Source organism: Sciurus carolinensis, chromosome 3 (assembly GCF_902686445.1).
Source record: "Sciurus carolinensis chromosome 3, mSciCar1.2, whole genome shotgun sequence".
NCBI classification, from domain to species: Eukaryota; Metazoa; Chordata; class Mammalia; order Rodentia; family Sciuridae; genus Sciurus; species Sciurus carolinensis.
In genome coordinates this window covers 111,026,470-111,053,971 of record NC_062215.1, presented here as the reverse complement: position 1 = coordinate 111,053,971, position 27,502 = coordinate 111,026,470, and the positions used below count along the sequence as shown (strand labels likewise).

The 27,502-nt window shown below is 38.2% G+C and overlaps 1 protein-coding gene and 1 long non-coding RNA gene across 5 annotated transcripts in view; one reads left to right on the top strand and one right to left on the bottom strand.

Moving 5' to 3' along the window:
• Positions 1 to 652: 652 nt before the first annotated feature.
• LOC124979761 (uncharacterized) lies at positions 653 to 26,657 on the bottom strand. Its single transcript, XR_007107685.1, has 3 exons — positions 26,214 to 26,657; positions 4,710 to 4,869; positions 653 to 2,141 (listed from the first exon to the last, which is right to left on the bottom strand). It is a non-coding gene; the product is annotated as an uncharacterized LOC124979761 (long non-coding RNA).
• The window catches only part of Rbms1 (RNA binding motif single stranded interacting protein 1), a 205,625-nt gene continuing 204,301 nt past the window's right edge, over positions 26,179 to 27,502 (top strand). Inside the window, exon 1 of one of the 4 annotated variants that reach the window (XM_047544419.1) lies at positions 26,179 to 26,681. In XM_047544419.1, the coding sequence (XP_047400375.1) occupies positions 26,607 to 26,681 (75 nt within the window). In that variant the 5' untranslated portion in view covers positions 26,179 to 26,606. The remainder of the gene's footprint in view (positions 26,682 to 27,502) is intronic. The other 3 variants (XM_047544421.1, XM_047544422.1, XM_047544423.1) reach the window with 3 other exon arrangements.

Sequence of the window (27,502 nt, the reverse complement as noted above, 5' to 3'; positions counted from 1 at the left end):
CTGTCTCTATAGGGGAAAAATAAACAAAGATGGGGTGCTTTTCAAAAGTCTACTTAGAAAGTCAGTGATAGGATCATGTTTAGGTGTCATGGATCTGGTAACATAAATGTCTGTGTTGAAACAAAGTATCAGTGTCTGTCCCAACAGAGTTCTAGAATTTTACAATCATAAGCATGAATTACATGGTTTTAGTGCATTCTGGATAATACAGATTTCAAATTTTGGTATAAGACTAAGACACAGGAAATTCATTGAGAAGATTCTAAAGCCCTATCTATATTCCAATTTACTTTACTCTCTGAGTTCTATATTCTGAGAACAATTACTGGCCATCTCAAATTCCAAAGTCTTAGAAACTTCCTAAGGGTTGTTGCTGGTTGGCTTCCACTTGCTTTGAGGAGACTTTGAAGACAACAGAGAGGAACTGACTTTACCTAGATTTGACCTTGGATCTGAGAAATGCTTTTGAATACTCTGGCAACTATGGATGTTTGAAAGATATTAAAGGCTTTGTAGGAACTAATGGCAGAGGATAATACCATTCTGAATCACCTGATCAGTAAGGGGAACTGACATGAAATGGTTATTATTTTGATGCGCACTGAGTTTATTTGAACTCGGTTATTCACTTTGCATTCTGGTTTATCCTTTGTCAAAGATCTTGTATATACATATTTCTTGTGAGGGTTTATCTTGATTTCCAAAGTTTTCTCCAGCCTTAGTCTTGCTTTGGATCTCCAGGTCTATTTTTCACATCATGTCATAAATGATAGCCCCAGCCTACATGGCTGTCACCTCAAATCCATGCTCAAACACAGCTAAGAACTTTTACAACGTATTAAATAGAGTTTTGTTCCAGAAGCTTGGGTTTTATTAAAATGAGAGACTGGGTCATCTTATCGAACAGTGGATAAGACGACTTGGGAATGGGAAGGTGAGTGGGGTTGATTCTATTATGCCAAATCTATAAGTCCTGCCAGATAAAGAATTTTTTTTTTAATTTGAAAGAAAGAAAGATAGAGTGAGAGAAAGGAAGGAAGGAAGGAAGGAAGGAAGGAAGGAAGGAAGGAAAGAAAGAAAGAAAGAAAAAAAGAAAGAAAGAAAGAAAGAAAGAAAGAAAGAAGGAAGGAAAGAAAGAAAAGAAAGTTATTTTCCAAATCTGTGCCACCTGTAATCCAAGGAATTCAGGAGACTGAAGCATGATGATCACAAATTCAAGGTCAGCCTGGGAAACTTAGCAAGATCCTGTCTCAAAATAAAAAAAAAAAGGACTGGGGACACAGGACACAGCCCAGTGGTAAAGGTTCAATCCACCATACAGGAAGTAAACAAAAAAAAGGAAAGCCATCTTCATTTGAACTTAATGCAAGAAACAGACTTGGAATGCATTGAGGCCATGAAATTGTACCTTTCAGAAGCCTCTCAGTGACCAGCATTTATATACCTATGGCCATCTTAAAGCTACTTGTGCTTTTCAGTGTTCAACAAGCTCTATAAAAAGCAACAGAAGGTTTAATTTGATTGTAGAACACAATGAAAATGTAACCAATCTGATGGGAAGACAAAGCACATGTTTTGGACTATCATTTGGACAAGAATTTGTTCCTAATTGTCTTATTAGCAATATTACATTATTCATGAAAATGGACCCTGCCAAAAAGACTTTCCAAATTTGTGAGGGAAAGGACAGGTTTACAAGGCAACATAAGGATTGACAAGGTAAAGTCCTGAAAAGTAGATTGGAAGAAAATTTTTCAAAAGCATTGATCAAAAATATAAAAAATAAAAAAAGAGATAAGATGTTTCCTCTACAGATGAAAGAACTGGTGATAAGAATACTTGAGGTGAAGAAAAAGAAAATTTCGGTAGAATTTGCCAGATCATTCTGAAAGTTCCATCACTCTTTAACTAGTTTCTAACTTTTGCCTGAAAACTGAGAATGATGTATTGCATCCAATTCCTTTTAAGCATAAATTTGAATCCATGAATAAAGTTCTTCATTTTTACAGACACCACACCCTTTTCCGGTTCTCTAGTTCTTTTGAATTTTGCTCCATACGACAATTGTGCCATTATGTTCCATGGAAACCATTCCATGCATTCTTGGAATCAGTTTTTGGTCTTCTTGGTGTATTTAACTCCTGCTAATATGAAAAGACATGACATTAGCATCCATAGGTCATTTTGTTTGGCAAACAATATGAGATGGCTCATAATGAATTATTTTCTGTGCATATAATATATACAAATTCAAAGCTTGGCCAGAATATAAATAGTTCTTGAACATATTCTGTCCTTTTTGAAAAGCAAGGCTGTATTTATATGCATAAATCCCATGATTTCTCCTAGCCATTTTGGACATGTTGTATGTGACTTCACCAGAAAAGGAAAGTGAAAAGCTAAGCAATTATCCAATGAATGTATTTAATGGAGACAGTCAGTCTGGACCACATAAGAGATAAAACATTTTCTCAGAATCTTTTCTGAGAATCTTGAATTATCAATACAGGCACCTCAACTCCTCAGTTATTTGTGTATGTGCTGCAAACTACTTGGAATGCGGCTATTAAGTGGCAGTATTTTGCCTTCTTTCATAGAAAAAGAAAACCTGATCCTACTTAAATATATAACAAAGCCTTCTAAGGTAGATGTTGTCAAGTTTGATTTTTTTTCAACATGGTCAATAATGTATGGAAAGCTTTAACTTAATTCTGATGACTGGTGCTTAGCTCTTCCTGTGGACATTCTCCAAACACATCTTCAGCTAGCACACTAGAAGTGGAAAAAGCAGGAGAGGACAGACCCTCCCAGGGATTTCAGTGACTTGTCTTAAAGGGTCTTCTACAAGCTTGTGTATTTGTAATTAAGAACTCTGGGGATCAGAGTGCAAATATGTAAAATGCACAAATTGGCACCTTGAATCAAAAGTCAAGGTATATTGTTTAACCAGCACTGAAATACCAGTAGGCTCTCCCTTCCATTTTTCTGCCCTATTAACATGGCCTCACAGGAAGCAGGAAGGACTGCAGCTCTGCAGTTCTGTCCCAGGCAAAGGCAGTTCATTGGAGTTGTCCCAGCAAGATTATTAAGATCTGAGATTGAGGAGGGAGATGCTGAGGGCTGGGCTTTGTGAGTTTCGTGTTTTCTGGAGCACAGTGTGGGTGTGCTATAAATACTGAGATGACATTAATTATGGAAGATAATACAAAACCACATAGCATTAAGTGCAAGAAGAGACCAAGCAAATATTCAAGAGACTATAGCTCTATCTCTCGTTTTTAGGATTAGTTGGCAAAATAATGAGGTCGAGAAGTCTTTGCAACACACTTCTTGTTTCTCAGGGACTTCAGTCTTCCTCAACACATGTGAACATCTTCATGTCCCACCCCTCGTATCACCCTTCCTATAGCTATCCCTCTAGTCCCTTAATCAACTGATTTGCTGTGTCTCTCATTTCCAATGTGACTCTGATACTTATAAGCTCATGCACATCAATCTCCAAAGTTCTCTACCTTGAAAATATCAACTCTAAAAACTCCCATGACTGGAGAGCTTCCCATCTGACATTACCCCCATCCATCCATCCATCCATCCATCCAACTGCATCTGCATTTGGTTATCAGCAATTTCAGATTCCCATGCCACCACATGTTTGCAGTTTTTCTCTCTATTGCACTCCCATCCACCAGGACAGTCATGTATAATGACTTTAAAAATTGCCCTTTCTTTTTTTTCTACTTACAGAAATAAAAGGTGTTTGTAAGCACTTCATTCTTTAGTTTCACACTATACATAGCATGAATATATATTAAATGGCTGACCACTTCAGAAAGGAGTTAATCTAGAGTCTTTTAGATTTTGCTGTTTTTGCCAACCACTCTCTTCCTCAGTGGATACTGTTTTTGCCCCCTCCTGCTTCCAGGATAGTAAATGTCTTTTTTAAAATTTATTTTTATAGACTGCATTTTTTTCATTGTACACAAATGGGGTACATCATTTTGTTTCTATGATTATACACAATGTAGATTCATACCATTCATGTAATCATACTTGTACATAGAGTAATGATGTCTGTCTCATTCCACCATTTTTCATACACCCCCTCATTTCCTTCTACATAATCTGAAGTTCCTCCATTATTCTCTCACCCCCCACCCTTCCACCACCTTTATATATCATCATCCACTTATCAGGGAAAACTTTCGACCTTTGGTTTTTTGGGATTGACTTATTTCACTTAGCATGATATTCTCCAATTCCATCCATTTATTTGCTAATGCCATAATATTAATCTTTTTTATGGCTGAATATTATTCCATTGTGTATATATGTAGCACAGTTTCTTTATCCATTAATCTGTTGAAGGGCATCTAGATTGGTTCCATAGTTTAGTTCTTGTGAATTGAGCTGCTATAAACATTTATGTGGCTGCATCACTGTAATATGCTGATTTTAAGTCCTTTGGGTATAAACTGAGAAGTGGGATAATTGGGTCAAAAGGTGGGTCCATTCCAAGTTTTCTGAGGAATCTCCACACTGCTTTCCAGAATGGTTGCACCGATTTGCAACTCCACCAGCAATGTATGAGTGTGCCTTTTTTTCCACATCCACACCAACAACTATTATTTTTTGTGTTCTTGATATCTTTTTAAGGAGTCACAAAAACATGTTGCTGGAAGCCACTTCTAATAAATGCCCACCAAACTCACCTGGAGCCTCTTGATTTGGGGCCATCTTGCAGTATCTTTCTTGTCAAGTCACAATTTGAGTCTCAGCAACTGCTGTTCCTCACATTTTTTACCTTCTTTACTCCTCACCTCTGTCCTCCATTTTCTTCATTCTGGGCAAATGTCTTAACATCACACTTCACTAAAAAGAGAAGCATCATCTGAGTTGACAATCTGGCAGAATTCCTGTGGTCTTTGCTCCTGTTACACTTTAGTCTTTGTACATCTGAGCTCTTCCCCCAGGCTCAAACCTTATTACTGACTTTGCAGCCTTGCCCTGCTCTCTGCTGTGCCAGAGGACAGAACCTGAGTAACTTGCCCACATTCACATAGCTTGCAAGGCAGACGGCAGCACTTCAGACCTGAGCAACCCTGCTGCAAACTCCTGTTTTGAACCACTGGGCATACTGCCTCTCCTGCTACTGCCTTCTCTTTTTCCCTCAGCTCCCAATTTTCTAAAAGAATAATCTTTGACTTTTGGTTAAATCTTTACTCTTCACTCTATTAGCCTCTGTAGTGTCACTTATAACCCCACTAGTGTCCTGAAGCTGTTCTCTCTAGCACGCTCTCCTCTAAAGACTTTTCTTGTTTGCATCATCCTCAACTTATCTAGAAGATTTGGCCAAGGATATGGGAAGAGAACTCACATTTACTAAGTGACTGCTAGGTAGCAGAATCTTTGTGCGTTACAAAATCTAATTTAATTCTCTCAACAGCCCTATGGTTTAAGATGTATTTCTTTTTCATAGCTGTGAAAAAAATATTTGCAAAACAAATTTGCTAAAGGATTTATAGAAATCAGAATTTATTTGAAAACTAAAGGAACCTCTTAGGACTCAATAAAACACAAAACCCAATTTTTTTAATGAGTAAAAGATTTGAACAGACACTTCACCAGAGTGGTAAACAAATAATAAAACATCATTAATTATGGGGACATTGCAAAGTTACCACCTACACACACACTTGAATGGCCAAACCAAGAAACAATACCAGGTTTTGATAAAGGTGTCATAAATAAGCTGGTGGCAGTGAAAAATGGTACAGCCAACTTTAGAACAGTTTGATGGTTTCAGACAAAGTTAAACATGCTTTACTATAAAATCCATGAATCTCACTATTAGGTATTTTTCCAAGGAAAACATATATTTTAGTTAGCTTTATTGCTGCTGTGACCAAAAGACCTGACAAGAACAATTAGAGGAGGAAAAGTTTATTTTGAGGCTCACAGTTTCAGAGGTCTTAGTCCATAGACAGCAGGGCCATTGCTCAGGGTTTGTTGTGAGGCAGAACACCATGGAGGAAGAGTGGTGGTAGAGAAAGTGGTTCAGGATATGACACCAGAGAGAGAGAGGGAGAGAGAGAGAGCACTCTCCATTCAAGAAGCACAAAATATATACCCCAAAGGCACACCCCCAAGGACCCATCTCCTCTAACCATACCCTACCTGCCTACAGTTACTACCCAGTTAATCCCAATCAGGGGATTAATTCACTAATTGTTTAAGGCTCTTCTAGCCCAGTCATTTCCTCTGAACTTTCTTACATCATCTCAAGCATGAGCTATTGGGGAACAGCTTATATGTAAACCATAGATATATGCTTATAAAAAGAATTATACTTTGATGTTCATACCAGTTTTATTCATAATTCAAATGTCCATTCACTGGTGAATAGATAAATGTGTTAAGTTCAGAAAATGAATAACTACTCAACAGTAAAAGAAATTAACTATGATACCAGCAACAACATGATGAAATTCAAATACAATGCTAAGTGAAAACAGCCAGGCACAAAAGAGTACATATATCCATGTATGTGAAATTCTATATTGTGATAAAAAGCGGTTCAGCAGTTGCTAGAGTCCAGTGCAGGGAGGAAGGGATCAAGTATAAAAGGGATAAGGGAATACTGGGTGGTAATGAAAAGTTCTGTGTCATGATTGTGGTGGGGTTTGCACAGCTATAAACCTTTGCCAAAAATTATCAATAGCTCATTTTAAGTGGGTCAATTTTATTATATATAAACTATACTTCAGTAAAACAAAAGTAGAAAAAGGGAAGTGAGAACATTTGGAAATAATTAACAGAAGAGTTACATTGACTTTAACTACATTCCCTCTTCACCCCCTCATTACCTCTTCTTCTTATAAAAGGTCATAATTCACCACAGTCCTTTCCTCATCACTTCAATTATTATTTCCACAGCAAGTGGTTAGCGCTGCAAATTATCTGGTAATTTCTAATCACAGAAGGTAACTGCTCCATGAAGGGGAGAGGGAGACAGCCTACGTGGAGTCATGTGTCTTGAAGCTTCTGGTGATGAGATAAGCAAAGCTCTGTTGGAGCTGCACTAATCACAGTGATGGCTGCTAGGAAGAGAGAGCCAACCTGATGCTCCATCAGAGCCATACCATTGGTCTTTGAGGGTGACTTGCTCTGTTGACATGGTCTTGATTTTCTATTTCCATTTCATCATCTCTATATCCCTTTTTCATGAGCCACCTAAGTTCCTTGTGGGAAAGAAAAGGAATATAAATAAGGGAAGTAAAATTATAATAATGACGAAGCTATAGTAATGGGGTTATTCCTATCTATGGAAAGGGCTATGGTGGCTTATACTCTGCTTATAGTTCTTTTCCCAAAACACAAAGGTAATTAGTATTTCCCAGTACCCATGTGTAATGGTCTGGAATTACAGAAAAAAATGAAATATGTTCTCATTTGTTTTTCACATATAGAAAAAAGCTGACTGCGGCGCTTGTGAAAGCAGCCTCATTTGAACCTCTAACTTGAGGACCTTTTCACACCTCCTCAGAAGTGATAATGTTCTGATATACAGGATGCTCTCCAGTTGACCCTTCTAGATCAGTTCTCTCTCCCTCTTTTCTTTAAACTACGTCAATGGGCATCTTTTTCTCTAGCATCTGTTTCAATCTGATGAATGGAAGTTACCAATAGGAGAGTGTGAGGATATCATTCCCATGGCTCTCATTATACCAGCCCACACATTAACTGATTTTTTTCTTTCAAAAACCATATTTCAGTCAGGCACCTCCCTTTCCACCCAACACTGTGGCAGTTGTCTCTAGCGTCCATGGGATACTTTATCCCCTTTCTCCTGCCTGCCTAGGCATGGTAGAGACAAATCCCATACTGTTTCACCATTCCTTGTTGGTTTTCCCCAACCCTGCTGCAGTGAGTTGAATGGTGGCCCCCAGATAGGTATGACCACATCCCAACCCTCAGAACCTGTGAATATGATCTTACTTGGTAAAAGGAACTTTAATATTTAATCAAATTAAGGACCTTGAAATGAGGAGATAATACTTGACTATCTGGGTGGTCCCTAAATCCAATGACAAGTGTCCTTATAGAAGAAAGGGAGATTTGACACTGATGGAGGGGGAAAAAAAATACATCGATGGGGAGAAATGATGCAAAGTCAGACTACAAGGGTGTGGTCATGAGTCAAGGAAGCCCAGGAATGCCAACAGCCACCAGAAGCCAAAAAAGTTCAGGAAAGGATTCTTCCCAGTGTTTCCGGAGGGGGCACAGCCCTGCTGACACTTTTGTTTCCAACTTTTGACCTCCAGAACAGTCAGAGAATAACTTTCTCTTGTTTTAAGCCATAAAGTTTATGCTACAATGTTATAGCAATTCTAGGAAACAAGTATACTTACCTTTATATATACAGTTTGTGGGTGCCATTGATCTCCTGCCAAGATCTGCCATATACATTTAGCAATGGGCAAGTGTCTCTTTATTATAACTCTGAACTCTAGGAGTGTTCTGGTAACATGAAATGCAAAATTGGGGTGGAACTACAAATTGGTGCAACCACATGGAAAGCAGTATGAAGATTCCTCAAAAAACTAGGAATGGAACCACCATTTGATCCAGCTATCCCATTCCTCAGTTTATATCCAAAGGAGTTAAAATCAGTATACTACAGTGATGCAGTTACATCAATGTTTATGGCAGCTTAATTTACAATAGCTAAGCTATGGAACCAACATAGATGCCCTTCAACAGATGAATGGATAAAGGAAATGTGGTATATATACACAATGAAATATTACTCAGTCATAAATAAGAATGAAATTATGGCATGGATCTAGAGACTATCATGCTTAGTGAAATAAACCAATCCCCAAAAACCAAAGGTTGAATGTTTCACTGATATGTGGATGCTAACACACAATAAGGAGAGAAAGGAGAAGAATAGATATTCAGTAGATTAGACAAAGGGGAATGAAGGAAAGGGAGGGAAGATAGGAAAAGGAAAGACAGTAAAATTAATCTGAAGTAATTATCCTACGTACTTATATGAATTTCATCTCCACATCCATAAGAATGGGGTCCTAATTAGAATAAGATATATTCTCATGTTTGTATATCAAAATGAATTCTACTGTTGTGTATAACTAAAAAAAAACAATAAAAAGAAATGAAAAATGGCATTTATGGTACTTATTAAATAATCTTTAAATTTGTATACACTAATAACTTTCTATGTAGCATGAAGTAGGTCTAGATGCATAAGGTAAGTCCCCAAATGACCATTTTGTGGGGTTATTTCTCTTTTAAGAGGATCCCACAGTAAAGATTACAATTTTTAAAACGGTCTGTGAAAGTTACTGTGCCATGCGAGTTGATATCTAGAAAAAAAGAGTTTTTCAGCTAGTTTCATGAGTAATACGTTTCATGTCTAATTTCCAAAACTATGATTAAACCAATAATAGAGTAGGTAACCTGCTGAAACAATCCTGTTGGAGAGGTCAGGCCAACAGATAGCAGCATGAATGTTGTTTACAGAGAAGTAGAGTCGTGACAGTTCAGGGAGGACAGAGAAGAGCCTGGGGACAGCTCTGTGGGGAAGAACTGGTATTTAAGGTGCAAAAGGGAGAAGAAAGAGCAGAAAGCAGTCAGCAGGCCAGGAGGAGAACCAGGAGAGCGAGGAGGTTCAAGAGACCTGAAAATATGTGGCAATGGTAAATAGGAGCCTCAGAGGTTTAGAAGAACAAGAGCTAATAAAATTAAAAAAAAAAAAAAAAGCCATTAATTGGGAGACTTTCAGGAAAGTGACTGGGACAAAAACCAGACTGCAAGGGAAGGGTCTGCTGACTACTGATAAGGGTCCACCGTGCTGGGTCAACTTTCTCAAATACATAAACAGCAATGCTTTCAGAGCCGTGGACTCTCAATGCTGGCTCCCCAGTAAAGTCCCTACAGAGCTTTTAAACGTTACCAACACCAGGGGCCCATCTCAGAACAATCAAATCAGAATTTGGGGGAGTGGAATTCAGGCATTACTACTATTTAGAAATTCCTAGGTCGTTCTTCTGAGCAACCATAATTGAGAATCACTGCTGTGGAGGGGCTTGTTCACAAACTTCAGCCCAGGTCTAAATCCAACATATGGACTGTTTTTACACATAAAGTTTGTTGGAAAACAGCTGCACCCATTCATCAGCTGTGGTATTATTGGTGACTGCTTTCACACTATAGTGGCAAAGCTAAGTAGCTGTGATGGCGACTGCATGGCACACAAAGGTGAAAATATTAACTGTCTAACCCTTGTTAGAAAGAGTTGGCAGATCTGTGGGGTAGAGCAGGGTTGCTCAGACTTGGCACTTTAGACACTTTTGATAGAATACTATTTCACAGTTGAGAGCTGTCCTGTGAATTGCAGGAAGTTTAACAGCACCCTGGGCCTTTGCTCACTAGATGCTAAGAGTCTCTCCACTCCCACCCTCCACCCAGCCTTGACAATCAAAATGCTGAATGTCCTATGGGGTACAAAGTTACCCTGATTGAGAAGCACACTACAGAGTATCAAAGAATGTACAGTCAATTCTTATTATTCATAGTAGATGTTTTATATAAAGTCCTTGTACACACTGAACTAGTGAATATTGAACCATTTTTCCTAGGGGAAATACAGGGTTAGGTTCTTTGTGGTCACCACATTTTTGTCAACTGATCAGTTCATAACTTTATGTGTGTTTCTGTTTAAAGACACTATATTTAATATAAAGTTCCTACAAATAATTATAAGTAATATGTGTATATGTATAAAATGTATTTAACATTTATTTCTTATAATAAAACATTAGCTTAGGGGTTTAACATTTTCCTGACCCTGTGTAATATGTTGATAAATTTTGTTAGTTTTTTGTCTCATGTTTTAGTCAGTTTTTTCCCTACTGTGACTAAAAGATCTGACCAGAACAATGATAGAGGAGGAAAAGTTTATTTGAGGGCTCACAGTTTCAGAGGTCTCAGTCCATAGAAAGCTAGCTCCATTCTTTGGGTTTTGAGGTGAGGCAGAACATCATGGCAGAAGAATGTGGTGGAGGGAAGCAGCTCATATGATGATCAGGCAGCAGAGAGAGAGACTCTACTCACCAGATACCCCAAAACCACGCCCTCCAATGCCCACCTCCTCCAGTCACATCCTGCCTGCCTTCAGTTACCATTCAGTTGATGCCGTCAGGGAATTAATTCACTGATTGGGTTAAGGCTCTCATAACCAATCATTTCTCCTCTAAACTTTGCATTGTCTCATACATGCCTTTTGGGACACATCTCACATCCAAACCATAACACCTCACAACTTATTATCTCATGAATACACAAACTCAACCACTTTTCCACAGCTTTGGCATTCACTAGAGATGTTACTTGAGCACTTTCCAGTTGTCTCATGTAAAAACTGATGAATTTCCTCTTTCTTTTTCTGTGTGTACAGTATCATTGATTCATTAATATTGAATTCATGGCCAACAGCACTGTAACATGTTTCAATAAATTAGCTTATCAAATCTAGCATATGTAAATTTTCTCCATGATGCACAACACATTCTTTTTCTTTTATTCTCTCTCTCTCTCTCTCTCTCTCTTTTTTTTTTTTTTTTTTTTTTTTTTGGTACTGGGGTTTGAACCCAGGGGTGCTGTACCAACTGAGATACATCATCCAGCCCTTTCTATTTTTTAAAACTTTGAGACAAGGTCACACTAAGTTGCTTAGGGCCTGGTTAAATTGCTGGGACTGGCTTTGAACTTACAATCCTCCCACCTCAGCCTTCCAAGTTGCTGGAATTGCAGGTATGCACTACCACAACCAGCACAATGCAGTCTTCTTGCATTTAGGAGTTCTAGATGGCATTTCAGAACTATAGATGGAGCCATTTTAAACAGTGATGTCATCCACAAAAAGCACAAAAATGCAAAAAAGAAAAGACAATAGACTGCAAAACGGATAGCGTCACAGTATGAGAACAGAAATAAGAGGGCACAAGCAGTGCCAAGTTCAACTTTAACTGTAAACATGGGTGATAGAGGACTCAGACTTATCACCACTCTGCATGTGCACAAAGGACCACAAAAGAACCACAAATGTTGACTTTGGAATAACAAAAGAAAAAAATTAGTAGATGGACTAACTAATGAATATTAACTATATAACACACCAGCACTAAGCTACCAGATTAAAAACTACTTATCTTTACATAACCATTTCTTGACACATAGTTTATTCAATAAAAAGTTGTCTAATACATTCACAAATACTCAAAATAAGGTATTCCAATATGCTATGGTCCTTTTAAAATTAAATAATTCTTACATAGAGCATGAAGAATAGGAAGAATTTCCAAAGACCTAGTGATTTTTACTGACCAATCCATACCATCTGAAGAAATTGGAAACAGCAACTGGTTAACCCAATGTGGAGAAAACAGATAAAACTGTAGAGACAAGAAAAGAGAGAGACAATTATGAAGATCAAGCAGTTTTCGGGGTCCCTTCAGCCCAGGGAAGTTTGGAAGACAGATGCCTACCCATCCTAATGTCTGCTGACTCGATCTGATCTAGCCAGCTCTGTACATCTCAAGAAGAGTCATAATTGTCTCTGCAATTCATCATGACAGTTAATTGAACCTAAAGATTCAGTTCATCACGAAATGGTGGTAACTTGTATCACCAAAGGGTAAATTCTTCCTGTTTGCACATCACCCAGGAGTTCTATGCTGTCTGGATTTTTTATGAAGAATTCTCATTCTCTTGGTGATCATTTTCAAATATCACAATTTTTTACTGATGTCCAAGATCACTGTAGTAATGGTGACAGTGGGGTGTATGTACACTTCAAAATTAGTAATAAGAGCTAGTGTACATATAGTGCTTATTATTTACCAGGCCCCCTTCTCAGTGATTTTATGTATAAATGTATTAAGTATTCACAACAATTTATGAGTAAAAACAATATTATCCTACTTGTCCTATACTGAGGAAACTGAGGCATGTAGAAGTTAAATAACTTGCCTCTGGCTGCACACTAGTTAAGAACATGGACTCATTAAGAACAAAAAAGGGAATTCTGAGAGGTGATGGATGTATTAATAAACATGATCGTCATAAGCACTTCACAATGATACATACAACAGAGATCAGATTGTACTCTTAAACACATAAATTCTTTTTGTCCATTATGACTCAAAAAGGATGGGAAAATTAAATAAGCAAATAAATGAGAATAGTGTTGGAGTTCAAACCTAAGTCAGAGTCCAGACTTGCACCTACCAAAAGTCATTGTATGTCGAACATTAAGAGAGTACAGTATCATTTCATATGATCAGCAAATTCATCTTTGGCCAAATTTTCTGATTTTGCAGACCTAATAATCATTCAGTGATATTTGTTGATCATGTACATACTGAACACTGTAAAATACAAAATTTTGTTGCCCTTGGGGAGTTCATAGATTTTTAACTAGAGCCTTATGGGAAAGATTAAGATATCTTATTCTCTGCTTTGTCTTTATTCTTATTTGAGTATCTGATTCAGATTTTTATCTTCTTTTTCTCTTTTTTACTAATGTTGCTTTTTTCAAAATTAGTTATAATATGTAAACTAAAACCATGCCTTTGTTATAGGGACTTCATATATCATGGAAATAGATCAAAACTAATAGTCAAAGTGATATTAACCATTTTCATGGGAATGAAAACATGATTCTAGAAAGCTCAGGAGGTACTGGGGCATAAATGGAAGGAAACAATTGTTTCAACTAAGACATGCTTTACTACACATAAACTAAGATGATTTAAGGGCAGGAACAGCTTCATACAGTGGCTGTCAGAGGAACCTAGAAAACATATTCTATTTTGCTCACAACAAAATTAATCATGTGCAGAACAGTTAAATCTGATAGACATTTCTCATCTAGCACTTGTGGCTGCATATCACTCTCAGTGCCAAAAAGCAGACAAGACAAGACTGGAACACAGGGGAGTGTTTATACTCTTGTTTATATTCTTTAAGAGAAAACATTTCTAAGAAAACCAGGCCTATCAGAATGTTGTTATCAGGGGAAAATAATCAATCAGTTTTTGTAGGATAGATTTATTAAATAAACTAGCCTAAATGGAAGCAATTAATGCATGATGCTTGGGGAGGCATGTCTGACCTTTAAGATAACCATGCAAAGAAGCTTTGATTTTGGGCGGGACTGTATGGAAAACAGAAGAAGGAATGTTCATCAGGTATAAATTAAATTGCCACTTCTGTCCTTGACTAATTTCTGTCCTTCAAAGTCTCCTCAGAATTTTCAGCTTCCTGATATTTAAAAGAACTAAAATAAAAGCCGATGGGAGGCAATTAGCAGAACATTAGCAGAATGGTAAGTAGTGACCATTTTCCCAAAGTAAGCTGACTTCATTCAAGGACAATAAAACATATTTTGTATATGGAAGGAAATGGAGGTGCTTTACTTATTGTGTGCCTTAAATATAGTCTAATCTCACTAAATAAGAATGAAATAATTTTGAGGGGGATGGCTGGAGGCATGTGGTTATTTTCTCCCTTAAATATTACCATATATTCTCAAATGTCTCTAGACATTTGAGGTATGTATTTATACTTGGAAAATTTGGAATTTTTAGGAGATAATGTTTGCTATTGCATGTTCTAATGTTCTAACATGGCATTATACCAGAATATCTAAAGTCCTGGCCATATATCAAAAATATATCTTGTTTTCTATTTGATCCCTACTTTTTATTTCTTTAATTTTAAATTCATGAAAAATATCTCCTCAGATGTGAAGTTTTAAGAAGTGCATGGAGGTTCTCTGCTAATAGTGTGAAAATTAAACTGAAAGGGTGGATAAGTTTTGAAATGGGGTTACTAAGAAAATGAGGAACACTCCCAGTTCTGTTAAAAATAGGGTTGAGTCTCATCTGTCTAGGCTGGTTTGGGTGTGGCCTCAACTAGAGGCAGGAGGATGAACAAGAATAGATGACCGCAGAGTCCCTGACTTCCTGAGGATTCTACAATTCTAGAAATACTGGACTTGGGCATCATGAAAGTGAGGAAGAGAAAAACCTTTCTGAGTTTTTATCAGCCACCAGAGCCTGAGAAGAAAACATGTTCTTCATTCCTGCAGGTTTCCATAACTGAACAACACCTAGACTATACGGGTAACCTCCTTTTATTACAATTAATGTGTTAATCATGATTGTGCTAGAAAGGATCTCAGAAATTATCCAGCCTTAGGCTGACCTTCACATAAGCATGGGAGTAACAATTTTGAGAAAGTAAATCCCCTGGAGATTCGGGGGGGGGGAGCATTCCACTTTAAGGAACTCTATATTGGATCCTTTAATTAAGAAAATACTCACCCTTTGATTTGGTTTTTGTTTGTTCACAATTCTGGTTTTCCTAAACTGAGGTACTCTTGTACTGGTTAGTTTTCATGACCACATTTAAAAATTTTTTAAAAATTGATGGAATATTTATTGAGGGTCTGATTGTGCAGCTACTAAAATTGTAGCTATAAAGACTATTCAATATGGAAATATGTAAAAGAAATGTTACATGAAAAAAGAAAAATGATCAGTGACAGAGCACTTGCCTAACATGGAAGAAGCCCTGGGTTCCATTCATAGCAAAAGAAAGAAAGGAATTAATTAATTAATTCAGATACATAAAAATGGTAGAACCTAAAACTGGGCATTTGCTATAATTACAACTATATTAAAATCATAAATATATGCGAATTAAGAAGCTTTTGCAAAATATGAGTAGGTAAAAACACAGCATTACATTCAATTTACATAAGTGTGCTTATTAATTATGAAGTTTATTATAAAAGTAACTAAACATTCATATTGTCCATTGGTTCTTTGCTGGAAGAGAAATAATAAGGCATAATGCACTGCGTAGAAGCTCATTTCAAAGCCTGATTTCTCACTCTGAAGCCTTGGGTCAGACATACCTTACACAGTTTTGTCTTCTTATCTACAAATGCAAAGATAATGACTTATATTACAGAGAGATTATATGAATTAAGTAAGACAACTTTTGGCAAGTGGCTGACATTGTGTACAACATATAAAGACATTCATGGAAGTTAAATGTAAGACAACTAGGAAATGGCTGTTTTTTGAACTGGATCCTGGTGGGACAGGGACTTCTTGACCTAACCACACTTTGCCCATTTTCCACCAACACAAATTCCTCAGCGGTTTTGTAGGTACCTAAATGAGTAGGTAACCTAGGCATTTACCAGGCAATCTAGTCTCCCTACACAACACTCACTCAGGTGTTTTAGCTTCTTCTTTGAGCATATAAAAGACAAATCTTTCAAAGACTTGGGATATCCTAATGATTACACAGCAGTAAACACCACTACCCTGTAATCTCATTGCCAGGAATCTGACTTCCTTCTAGACATTAGGATGTAGGTACTGTTTTACTGAATGCTAGATTAGGTCCCCCCGCCCCCACACACACCTCCCAGGCCAAACATCTTCCAAATACAAAAAAATTCCATTGAAAGCATCTTGACAGCACAAGATTACTTGCATTTCATTATCACTGCTATGTTGATCACAATATATACCAAGCACAGAAAGTCCTGACAAAGATTGGATGGTTTACAATCACTGCATCCTGCATCGTGCATACAGGAAATGGAAACAATTGAGGTTCATATGAGATGGAATTTAGTCCTCTAGACAGATTTACAGTCTTGCTTATGCTCCAATATCCATTAGAGTGGGAAGGTTGCAAACATAAAAAGGTTCATGCAATCCTAGGAGCATAATTTGATGGAGAATAATATCCCCCAAAGTGCAGGTGAACGGTTTAGTGTCAATCTAATTGAAAGCTACCACACTAGGGTGAATTTTAGGTCCCCAGTGTTGTTCAAATTCCCTATCAGTGACAAAATGGAATTGGGAAAATTCTGAATTCTGGTAAGATAGCAAACATGACAAGATTATTAACACTTAAAAAATACAGAAAGAAAACTGAAGCTGCTCTTAGAGATATGTGTAAAACAAAGGATTTTAATAGAAAAGTGTGAAGGCAACATTAACATGTGCTCTGAAATTAAAATAGTCTCTACTGACATAATAGGAGAAATGATGATCCAGACACAAACATGAATACATGGACTTAAGATCATAATGGAACACAAATTAAAGTTACAGACAAATCAATGGGGAATTTGTCTTGTTACTTTTTATAATAGAACAGAATACTATCTTAAAAGAGGGTAGATTATAAGAACTTGGTAGAGCACATAGTTTATTGAACATGAGATCGCACCTTACTAGACTGTTCAATTGACTCATGATGTAGTAAATTATTTGAGACCTAAAAATGCATCTAAATGTTAGAAGATATCTAAAAGAAAGATGAAAGTTCTGGGGTTATTTAGTCAATAGAAAAGATGCCTGAGCATCATAGAGCACTCACTGAACATTCTTCATCTCCCACAGGCAGAACGTGATTTCTTAATGTCATAAATTGCACTTTGAGCACCTAGAAAGGAGGGATTTCTTAAAAATAAAAATGACTAAATAATTTGAAAAAGCTATTAAAGGAAGGTAGATGGTTCTATAAGATCTAGAGGTTAATAATAAACGAGAATCTCTGTCTTCTGTGGCTAGTTTGATGGTAAGAACTAAGGTGTTAAATCAGAGAATGCTAGAGATTTTAGCAAAGTTTTGTATGCTGTTAACATTTTCAATTGATTCCTACCTTTGGTCCATTGCTTTTGTGTGTGTATGTGCTCCTGAGATGATCTCATTTCTTCTCTTGATTTTAGCTACAACTCATACACTGTGGCTGACTCCCAAATCTATCTCCATATCTGATCTTTCAACTTCAACCTAACAGACACATTCCTCAGCTATTCACTAATATCTCAAAATCAGTACCTCTTCAAATAAATGCTTTTGAACAAATGTTCATAGCAGTACAATAGCCAAAGACACAAACAATCCAACTATCCATCAACAAACAGGATGAATAAGCAAGTAGTGGTATGTATGTATGTATATGTATATATATATATATATATATATATACACCTACACACATATACATACATATTGTAGAATGTTATTCAGCCACAAAAAGGTGAAGTACTAAAAACATGATAAATCTCAAAACATTATGCTAAGTGAAAGAAGTTAGACAAAAAATGGAATCATATGTTATATGATTCCATTTATATGAAATAATAAGAATTAGTAAATCCATAGAAAGAGAAAGCAGATTGTTGATTGCCAGGGGCTAGTAGGAGAGAGGAATGGGGAGAATCAGCTTTAAGGGGTAATTTTCTGAATTAACTTTCACGTAGCTTACGATGTTCATGGTATGAGTAAACAAGTAGAGCAAGTGAAAGACTAATAAGAACATATTCATTTGAAGTTTATATATATATATATATATATATATATATAGAGAGAGAGAGAGAGAGAGAGAGAGAGAGACATACACAGTAGTCAGCCTCCAAGATGGCCTCTAATGGTCCCCACATCCTGGCATTCACCTTCTTGTATGGTCAGTCCCTTGTCACATTATGACTAAAAGAATATGGCAGAATTGATGGTATATCACTCATGAGATGATGTTACAAAAGGCACTGCAGTTTCTCTTTTGGTTGACTGTATATTCTCTCTCTGTCTCTCTTTATTTTATCATTTACTCTGGACATAGCCAGATACCTTGTTACAAGCAGTTGCACAGAGACAGGCTCAAATAGCCAAAAACTGAGGACACTAGTCAACAGCCACATGAGTTTGGAAGTGGATCTTCCAGCCCCAGTCAAGTCTTCAGATGAATAAGCTCAATTTCTTGAGAGATTCTTCCATGGTTTGGATATATGGCGTCTCCAAAAAGTTCATGTGTGGGTCAATGGAAAAAATTCAGAGGTGAAATGATTAGATTATGAGAGTTGTGATCTAATCAGTGGATTAACTCTCTGATATGGATTAACTGGCGGTAACTGTAAGTAGGTAGGGCGTGGATGGAGGAGGTAGGTCACTGAGGACATGCATTTGGGTTTTGCATTTCATTCCTGGTGAGCAGAGCTCTCTCTCTCTGCTTCCTGTTGCCATGTCCTGAGCTGCTTTCCTCCACCATGTTGTTCTGCCTCATCTTGAACCCAGAGTTATGGAATCAGTCATTTGTGGAGTGAGACCTCTGAGTCCATAAGCCAACATGAACTCTTCCTCCTTTACATTGTTCTTGTCAGGTCTTTTGGTTACAGGGATGAAAAAGATGACTAAAAAAGACTCTGAGCCAGAACCACCTGCTAAGCCATTCCTAAATACCTGACCCTCAGAAACCATGTGAGATAATAAATATTTGTTGTTTAAAGTGATAAATTTGGGGCATAATTTTTAAGCAGCAATTAAAGTGGAGCCTTCATGACTTAATCACACCCCAAAAGATTTTACCTCTTTATACCACCATTAATGGGATGAATTCAACACATGAATTTCAGGAAATCTTCAGCTCAAAGTAGCATGTACTTGGAATTACAAGTTACAAGGAATTATCTGTAGTTCTCTAATTAAGTTTCTTAATTAGTGTGTGCTTATAAGGATATTGAGAAACTCTTATAAGCACACACACTTTTGTACACACACTGGTCTTTTTGCCTTAGATACTCCAACTCCCCCTACTCCATTCCAACTGTATCCCTATCTTCTAGGTGAATCAGCTTGATTGATACTCAGAGAGAGGTACAGACTGGGTGCCATGGGAAGAACACTAAACCCTACCTGGTGGTTGAAGGAAGTTTGAATGGAACTAAATCTTTTTTTTTTTTTTTTTTTTTTTTTTTTTTTTGTGGTGCTGGGGATTGAACCCAGGACCTTGTGCTTGCAAGGCAAGCACTCTACCAACTGAGCTATCTCCCCAGCCCAGAACTAAATCTTAAGGAAAGAGCAAGAGTGAGCCCGGTGTGAAGAAGGTGAAAGATGCTCTAGGTCAATGGGTCAGAAAAGTCAAAGCTGGTTGGAATTCTACAGTTATATGATGAGGGTTGGAATGATCAGACTTGGAAGAGAAAAAAGAGCTATAAACTAAGAGGTAACACAATGGAAGGAAACAAATCTCTACTGGGAAATGAACTCTACTGGGAAAAATGGGAAGGGTCTGGTCAGGAAGTGAGTTATGAGTTATGGTAAGAAATGTGAACTAAATAGTTCCTATCAAACTCTGGCGAATAATACTATTTATTACTAAGAAAATACTTTTCATTAGCAATGACATATAAGATTTTAATTTCTTAAGTCAGAGTCTGAGTATAATTTATACTCAGACTAAGGGTCTGAGTATAAATATCTGAGAGTCTCAGACTGGGAGATGGATACATATCCTTTTGTGAACACTATAAAACAATTCCCTAACTGCCACAAAACCTCATCATAAATGATCAGTACCGTTTCCCTTTATCCACATTATTTGTTTAACCCCCTAAGAATCTAACATTCTTGTCAGTCACATTTTCATCCTGTAAAAACTTCTTGCCTTTCTGTTTAAATGCTTAGTAATTGAAACATACACATCACAGAGTCAGAAAGTATGGAAGCAAGACAACTCACCAATTAGTAATCTTCAAGTTTCACATGAGGTCTTTCTCATAATCCTAAAGTCCACTGATGCTCTAGCAGAAGTTTTTTGTTTTTGTTTTTGTTTTGTAGGGAAATGACTAATTTTATCCTTTAATTATTTCAATAATTTTAATACTCTCTAGCAGATGACATTAGAGCAAAGGCATTAATCAAAACTAATTTGTTTGACCCACTTCTGATTAAATATAATAAGAAAATGTTTACCTTTGATTATATGAGAAACCAGATTGGAGATCCTGGATGGAATAGTTCATGCCTCAAGGTTTTCTTCTGCGAGAAAAAAGTCTTCCACTTTTTACCCCTGGCAAGATGCTTTAAGCTGACCCGGACCGGCTCTTATTCATTATGTCTCAAGATTTTCTCAGAATTTTTAACCCAACTCCCACAGTTAGTCTCCATCCTTTAACCTGTTTCTTTCTTCAAAGAAGTTATGATGATTTGTCACTGTCTTATCCCTGTCAACATCATTGGATCCTGAACTACATGGAAGAAGAGACCAGGTGTGCTGAATGCCTATTGTCCTACTCATAGAAAATTCTTTTTCAGTGTTGATGAATGGGTGAATATATAAACTCTAAAAGGCCACTCAGTAGCTCACCCTCTCCTAGGGATCATCTTAGCACAAAAATTTCATTAAAATTTTTTCATGAGCTCTTTCCCACAAATGTGATAAGTATGTAGTACACATTTTAAGGAATATTATTTTTAACTTATTGTTCAAAAAGCAAGCTGACCTAAGTATTTTTTAGAGAAATGACTAATTCAGGTCTGGGAAGAAATATTTAAGAACCTGGGATAATCTTATCATTCTAGAAAGCAAAAATGCTATCAAATGCTATTAGGGTCTGGTTAAAAAACAAAACAAAACAAAACAACAATAAAAATTAAAACAGCCTCCAATACAAAAATGCAAAGGATCTCCTCCTGGCCAAAGATGGGACAAGTTGAGCATCAACAAGAACAATTATTGTAAAGAATTAAAACAATTATGTTGAAATCCATGAGTTTAAAATTTCATTTAAAACTGGTCATCTTTGTCATTTAAAACTGGTCTATGAAACTAACTCATTGTTCTAAAAATTGTCAAATTAGGGAAAATTTAACCTGTCTTGCCTGTGCTAGCTGTATTTCAAGTTAGTTAAAGAGTTGGAGAGAGAAAATTCTTCTCCATAGACAATTTCCGAATAACAGGTGCAGAAGGAAGGACAAAATTAGAAAAACAACAGTTTTGTAACTCCTAATGAAATAATGGATCTAGGAAACACTCGTAAATGTTAAAAACTATCCTATGACTTGTTGATGGGGAAGTTTATAATGGTTAAGTGAGACTAATAAGACCTGAACTTTGATCAATCTTAATATCACTAAAGTGGTATAATTAGACATTACATGTCTGCCAGTGTCATGCACATCAAATCCCCCTTCTAGGGAGTATTCTTTGCTTAAAAAAAAAAAAAAAAGAAAAGAAAAGAAAAAAAAAGAAAGAAAGAAAAAGTGAATCTGCATTTAATCAAACTTCTAGAACTAACCATTACTTTAAACATTATGAAGTTGCAGTTAGCTATTCAGTCATGTGGGAAATTCTTTAGGACAAACGACCCAATCCTTCAATAAATAAACATCAATTTAAAAAGTAAATGTGGGCTGGAGTGGTGGCACACTATCCCGGTGACTTGGGAGGCTGAGGCAGGAGGATTGTGAGTTCAAGGCCAGCCTCAGCAGTGGGGAGGCACTAAGCAACTCAGCGAGACCCTGTCTCTAAATAAAATACAAAACAGGGCTGGAGATGTGACTCAGTGGTCAAGCGTCCCTGAGTTCAATCCCTAGTACCTCCTCCCACAAAAAATAAAGTAAGTGGGGTTGAACTTTCTATGTTAAAAGAGGTCTAAGTGGCAAATAAACCAAATTCAACATGTGACATTGTTCAATCCTGTTTTAACTGAACCAGCGACAAAAAGTGATTTTTAGACAAAAGGAGCAATTACAGCATATAAACTGGTTTTAACAAATTTTTGTTAGATTTGTAATAATTTGTAATAATAATGCTGTGTTAGAAAAGGCTCTTGTTTGTGGATGGGCAATATGAAAACAGTTACTGGTAGAAAGATGATATTTAGGATTCCTTTAAAATATTCTAGGAAAAAGAGAGAAGGTGGGGGGGCTTGAATGGCAAAATCTTGATAAAGGTTGAAGTTTAGTGTTAGTCACAGAAGGTCATTATTCCATTCCCTCTGTTTTATTTGTTTGAAAAATGATCATGTTAAAAATTAAAAGCTATTTTTATTTAAAAAAATGCCTTAGTGTAAAATGACAAAAACACACAAAACAAGTCTATGAATTAGACTTAAAGAAAAATATTGAAATATATTCCTATGAATCTACAATCCAGATCAAAACATAGAACATTTCTATGTCTCCATTGGTCCCTCCCTGTATCCCTCACTCCTTTCCCTCAGAGAGATCACTATTCTGAATTTTGTGTTATTATTCCTTTGTTTTTCTTTATTGTTTTAAAAATTACTCACATACCTATTCTTACAAAACATAGTTATTTTTTTGTTTTTGAACTTCATACAAGTGGAATCATGTTTCACACATTCCATTGACTTGTTTCTTTGAAATGATCCATACTGAATCTTTTGAAATGATCCATATCAATACTGTCAACTGTAGTTATTTGCTGCTGCAGTATTGTGTTTACCACAACCTTTCAATCATTCTACAGTTGCTAGGCACTTGAGTTTTTTTCACTAACTATGAATAGCCCGGTGCATAGAAGAATGTCTTTAAGGTATAAAATTGGTAATGTCAAAGTATATTCTAAAGTGATGGTCTTACCTCCTTCCACATCTAAGAAACAGTTTTCAAGAACTTCCCTTCTTCCAAATCTTCACCTACTCTTTCTATTTTCAGACCTCTTAATTTTTGCCAATCTGGTGGTTGGTCTAAAATGGCATTTTATTATTATTTTAATTTGCATTTACCTTATTACTAATGAGTTTTAACATCTTTTCATCTTATGCTTCCTCCTCTGTGAAATATACACCATTCTTTTAGTCTTATTTCAACAAGTTATCCTTTTTCTACTGAGTCCAAAGAGTTTTTTTTTTTTAAATATATACTATATATTAACCTCTTTAAGTTATTTGTATTAAAAATCACCATTTTGTGTCTTGGTTTTTTATCCCGTCTTTATAGAATTCTTCTATGAATCAAGGTTATTAATATAATCAAAATTAACAATCCTGTAGCTCAGAGGTAGAGTACTTGCCTAGCATGTGTGAGGCACTGAGTTTGATCCTCAGCACCACATAACTAAAAGTTATAAAAAATTGAAGAAAAATATATATTTTAAAATTAACAATCTTGTACTCTCATTAACCTTATTAAAGAAATTGTTTACTACAATAAGTTTAAAAAAAGCTGTTCTATATTGTCTTTCAATGATTTCAAAGTTGTTTTTTTTTTTCACATTTAGGTCTTTAATTCATACGAATTCTCCTCTATCTTCAGTGTTTGTGAGGCAGGGCGTTGATTTCTTTTATTTTTTTTTTCATATGGCTATCCAATTGACCAGAATCCTCTATCAAAAAATTCATTCTTTCCCTAGTGCTCTATTATATCAACTCAGTCATAAATCAAACATCTGTATAAGAGTGGTTCTGTTTTTAGACTCTCTAAAATAGGCTGAGTTCTCATCATCCGTGGGGGAAAATAACAAATCAGTAAGTAGAACAGTCTAAGTCTGGTAACTTCCCATTTTTCTTGAAACTAGACCTTCTAGTGATTGATCTTGACTTATCTCTCTTCCCTCTGTCACTCCTCCAAATCATGGCACCTAGTCTTCCTGGGTTCCTCAAACATAGGTTTGTGTCAGTTCTCTGCATGGAAACATTAAAGGGTCTCAAATTGAAACAATAAATGAACTTTTTAAAAAAAAACTCTTCCTAGCTGGAGTGAACCATTTCAATCTTTGGATTGGCATTAACCTCAACAGTGCCCGCAGTGCAGCAGAAACTGAGTAAATACTAGTTTCGGAATAGTATTTCTCATTGTTAAATAATGGGGTGGGGGGCATGGTTTTCCTCCTGGCATATCCAAAATGTTCTCCCATGAACTACATTTATTTTGTTTTTGTCCAACATGTATGACCTAGGAATTTATCTAAATCATATAAATGGTGATAAAGGTTTCACTTCACTGTTTCATCATTGTTTAAAGGCACCTTTAAAAATGTACTCATACAAAAATGTAACTGTTTAACAAAATCCTGTATTCCAATTCAGTTTGATTTACCTTGTGCTGTTAAGAAGTGACTCTTAGAAAACTAAAATGACAAAGTAATCAAAGGCCTATTTAACAGCAAATAAAAATGTCATTGCATTACATTTTTTTAGCCGTGCAAGGACACAATTTGGGGATGCTTTCATACCTATCTTATTGTATGTTTTGGTATTATCTCTGTTTCTTGAGTTAGAATATAATAGTCTTCTGCAGGCAACTTCAGGGACCAATTAACTCCATTAAATTATATCCAGTTATGTAGTGAACTGAACCACTGCTCGTCTGGGGCTGTCTAGAGCTGTGACAATTAGGAGATGGAGAGAGGCAGAAAGAGAGAGAGAGATTGATTTTATGTGTCACTGAAGCACACTGCAACAATATGCCAGCGTGACTTTCAAAATGGCCTTAAAATATTCCAAACTCAGGGAGTTCCCTTGCTCCTGAGTGGGAGTTGACAGACTGTCTGGCAGCATTAGAAAGAGACAGAGAAAAGCTGATGTCTATATTGTGTCCTCTAATAACATTCTGCCTCTTTGCGGCATCTCCCCCTTGGTAGGATCCGTCAGTTTGTTGTAGTTGTTGGTGTGTGTGTGTATGTGTGTGTGTGTGTGTGTGTGTGTGTGTGAGAGAGAGAGAGAGAGAGAGAGAGAGAGAGAGAGAGAGAGAGAGAAGAGAGAAAGAGAGAGCGAGAGAGAGCGAGCTTTCTCTCCCCCTTGTGCGGGGGACGTGATTTCACCTTTCACATCTGGGAAAACCAAACCGAAGGACACTAACCCTCCCAAGGTCACCTAGAAAATTAGTGTTGTGGCCTGATGCGGGGGTGGTAGGAACAGAACCCAGGTTACCCGACTCCAGTATTGTAGTTGGGCACTAAATCGTTTTCCTTCTCTTGTGGGGGGAGAAGTCACTGTGCGGGGGTTAGGGGGGAAGTGAGAGATTAATCAGATTTCCTCTTTTCCCTTACCTCCCTTCCCCCTTACGAAGATAAAAAACTCAGGAAAGCAAAAGAGGTGCCCTCTCTGCAGTTCTTAAGCTGGGTCCTCTCAAATCCAACTCCACTCCAACCACCCCACCCCCGACACAAAGCGATCTTGACTCCCAGCGTTTCTGGCTGTCCTACCAGAGGTGAGGAGTGGTTAAAACTCAGCCCTCACCTCCAGCGGGTCCCGGGCTCGGCGGCGCCCAGGCCCCGCCCCCGCCCGCCCTTCTCCCACGGCCTCCGCACGCCAGCCCCTCTCCCCTCTCCCCTTCGGGCGCACCCACCCCAGATGCCGCCTGGCACCGAGCGCAGCCGCCGCCGTCGCCGCAGCACTTTCCACTTGTATTGATCACCTCCCAGCTCTGCTCAGCCTGCTCGCCCGAGCGGAGCGCGGCCAGCGCGCCAGCCCTTGGCAGCCCCGGCGCAGTCGGGCTCCGGGAGGAAACTCCTTGGGAGCGCCCTGTCCGGGGTGCCCTCTGCGTTCTGCAGTGTCTTTCTCTCTGCCTGTGAGGAGGAGGAGGAGGAGGACGTCTGGTCCCGGCTGGGAGGTGGAGCAGCGGCAGCAGCAGCCGCGGAGGCAGCCGCCGCCGCCTCCGGAAAGGGAGAGGCAGGAGAGATCGAGACTTGGAAACCCCAAAGTGTCCGCGACCCTGCACGGCAGGCTCCCTTCCAGCTTCATGGGCAAAGTGTGGAAACAGCAGATGTACCCTCAATACGCCACCTACTACTACCCCCAGTATCTGCAAGCGAAGGTAAAGGGGCGCAGGGGGGAGGGTCGCCGAGGAGTGGGCGGCGGGGGCGCGCGGCGAGCCCCCGCCGCCCCCGGGCGGAGTTGATGGAAGGTTGCTAACTATAGCGCTGGCCTGGGCAGAACCCGGCTGCGCGCGGGGCGGCGGCTTCCCGGGGAGCCGATTGCGGGGATCGGGTTACAGAAAGCCGCGGGGGGGAGAGACTAGACAGGAAAGAGCCGCCAGCCCCTTCCTGGCCCGGGAGGCGGGGAGGGTCGCGGGCCCTAGCAGCGCCCCTCGTAGAGCGTTGGCTGGCCGGCGGCCGACGCCTGGGGCCCGCGGCAGGACCCGCTGGTGGCACATCTTTCCGACCCCTTCTCCAGGGCCTGGCCCAGCAAGCAGTAACTCTTGGCTCCCCTGGAGTGGTGCGGAGCCTCCCGCCCCCCAGGGACGCCCCTCTACCTCCCGCGCGCGCGGTGACTGGGGCTTGAGGGAGGGCCGGGACATTTTCCTCCCCGCCTCCAGCCCTGCGCGCCCGCCCCTCGCCTCTGATCTTTGTGCGGTGTGGCACTTCACCTGGTTACTGATTTCTACTTTTACGCTGGTGTTTTGGGCAGAGAAATGGACAAAGTTCATTTAGCTTTCATTGATGCCCCTTTTAATCTTGTCTGTAGCTTTTGCAAAGGAGGGACAATGGGCAGATTTCTGCGTAGAGAAAGAAATGACTTCGTATTTAGTTTAGTTTTTATTTTTTTCCCCAACTACCTTTTATGTTTACCACAGATCGATTGCCAATGGTGCTATCTCAAAAGTGTACTCGGCACACTCTTAGGTAACCCAGCTAA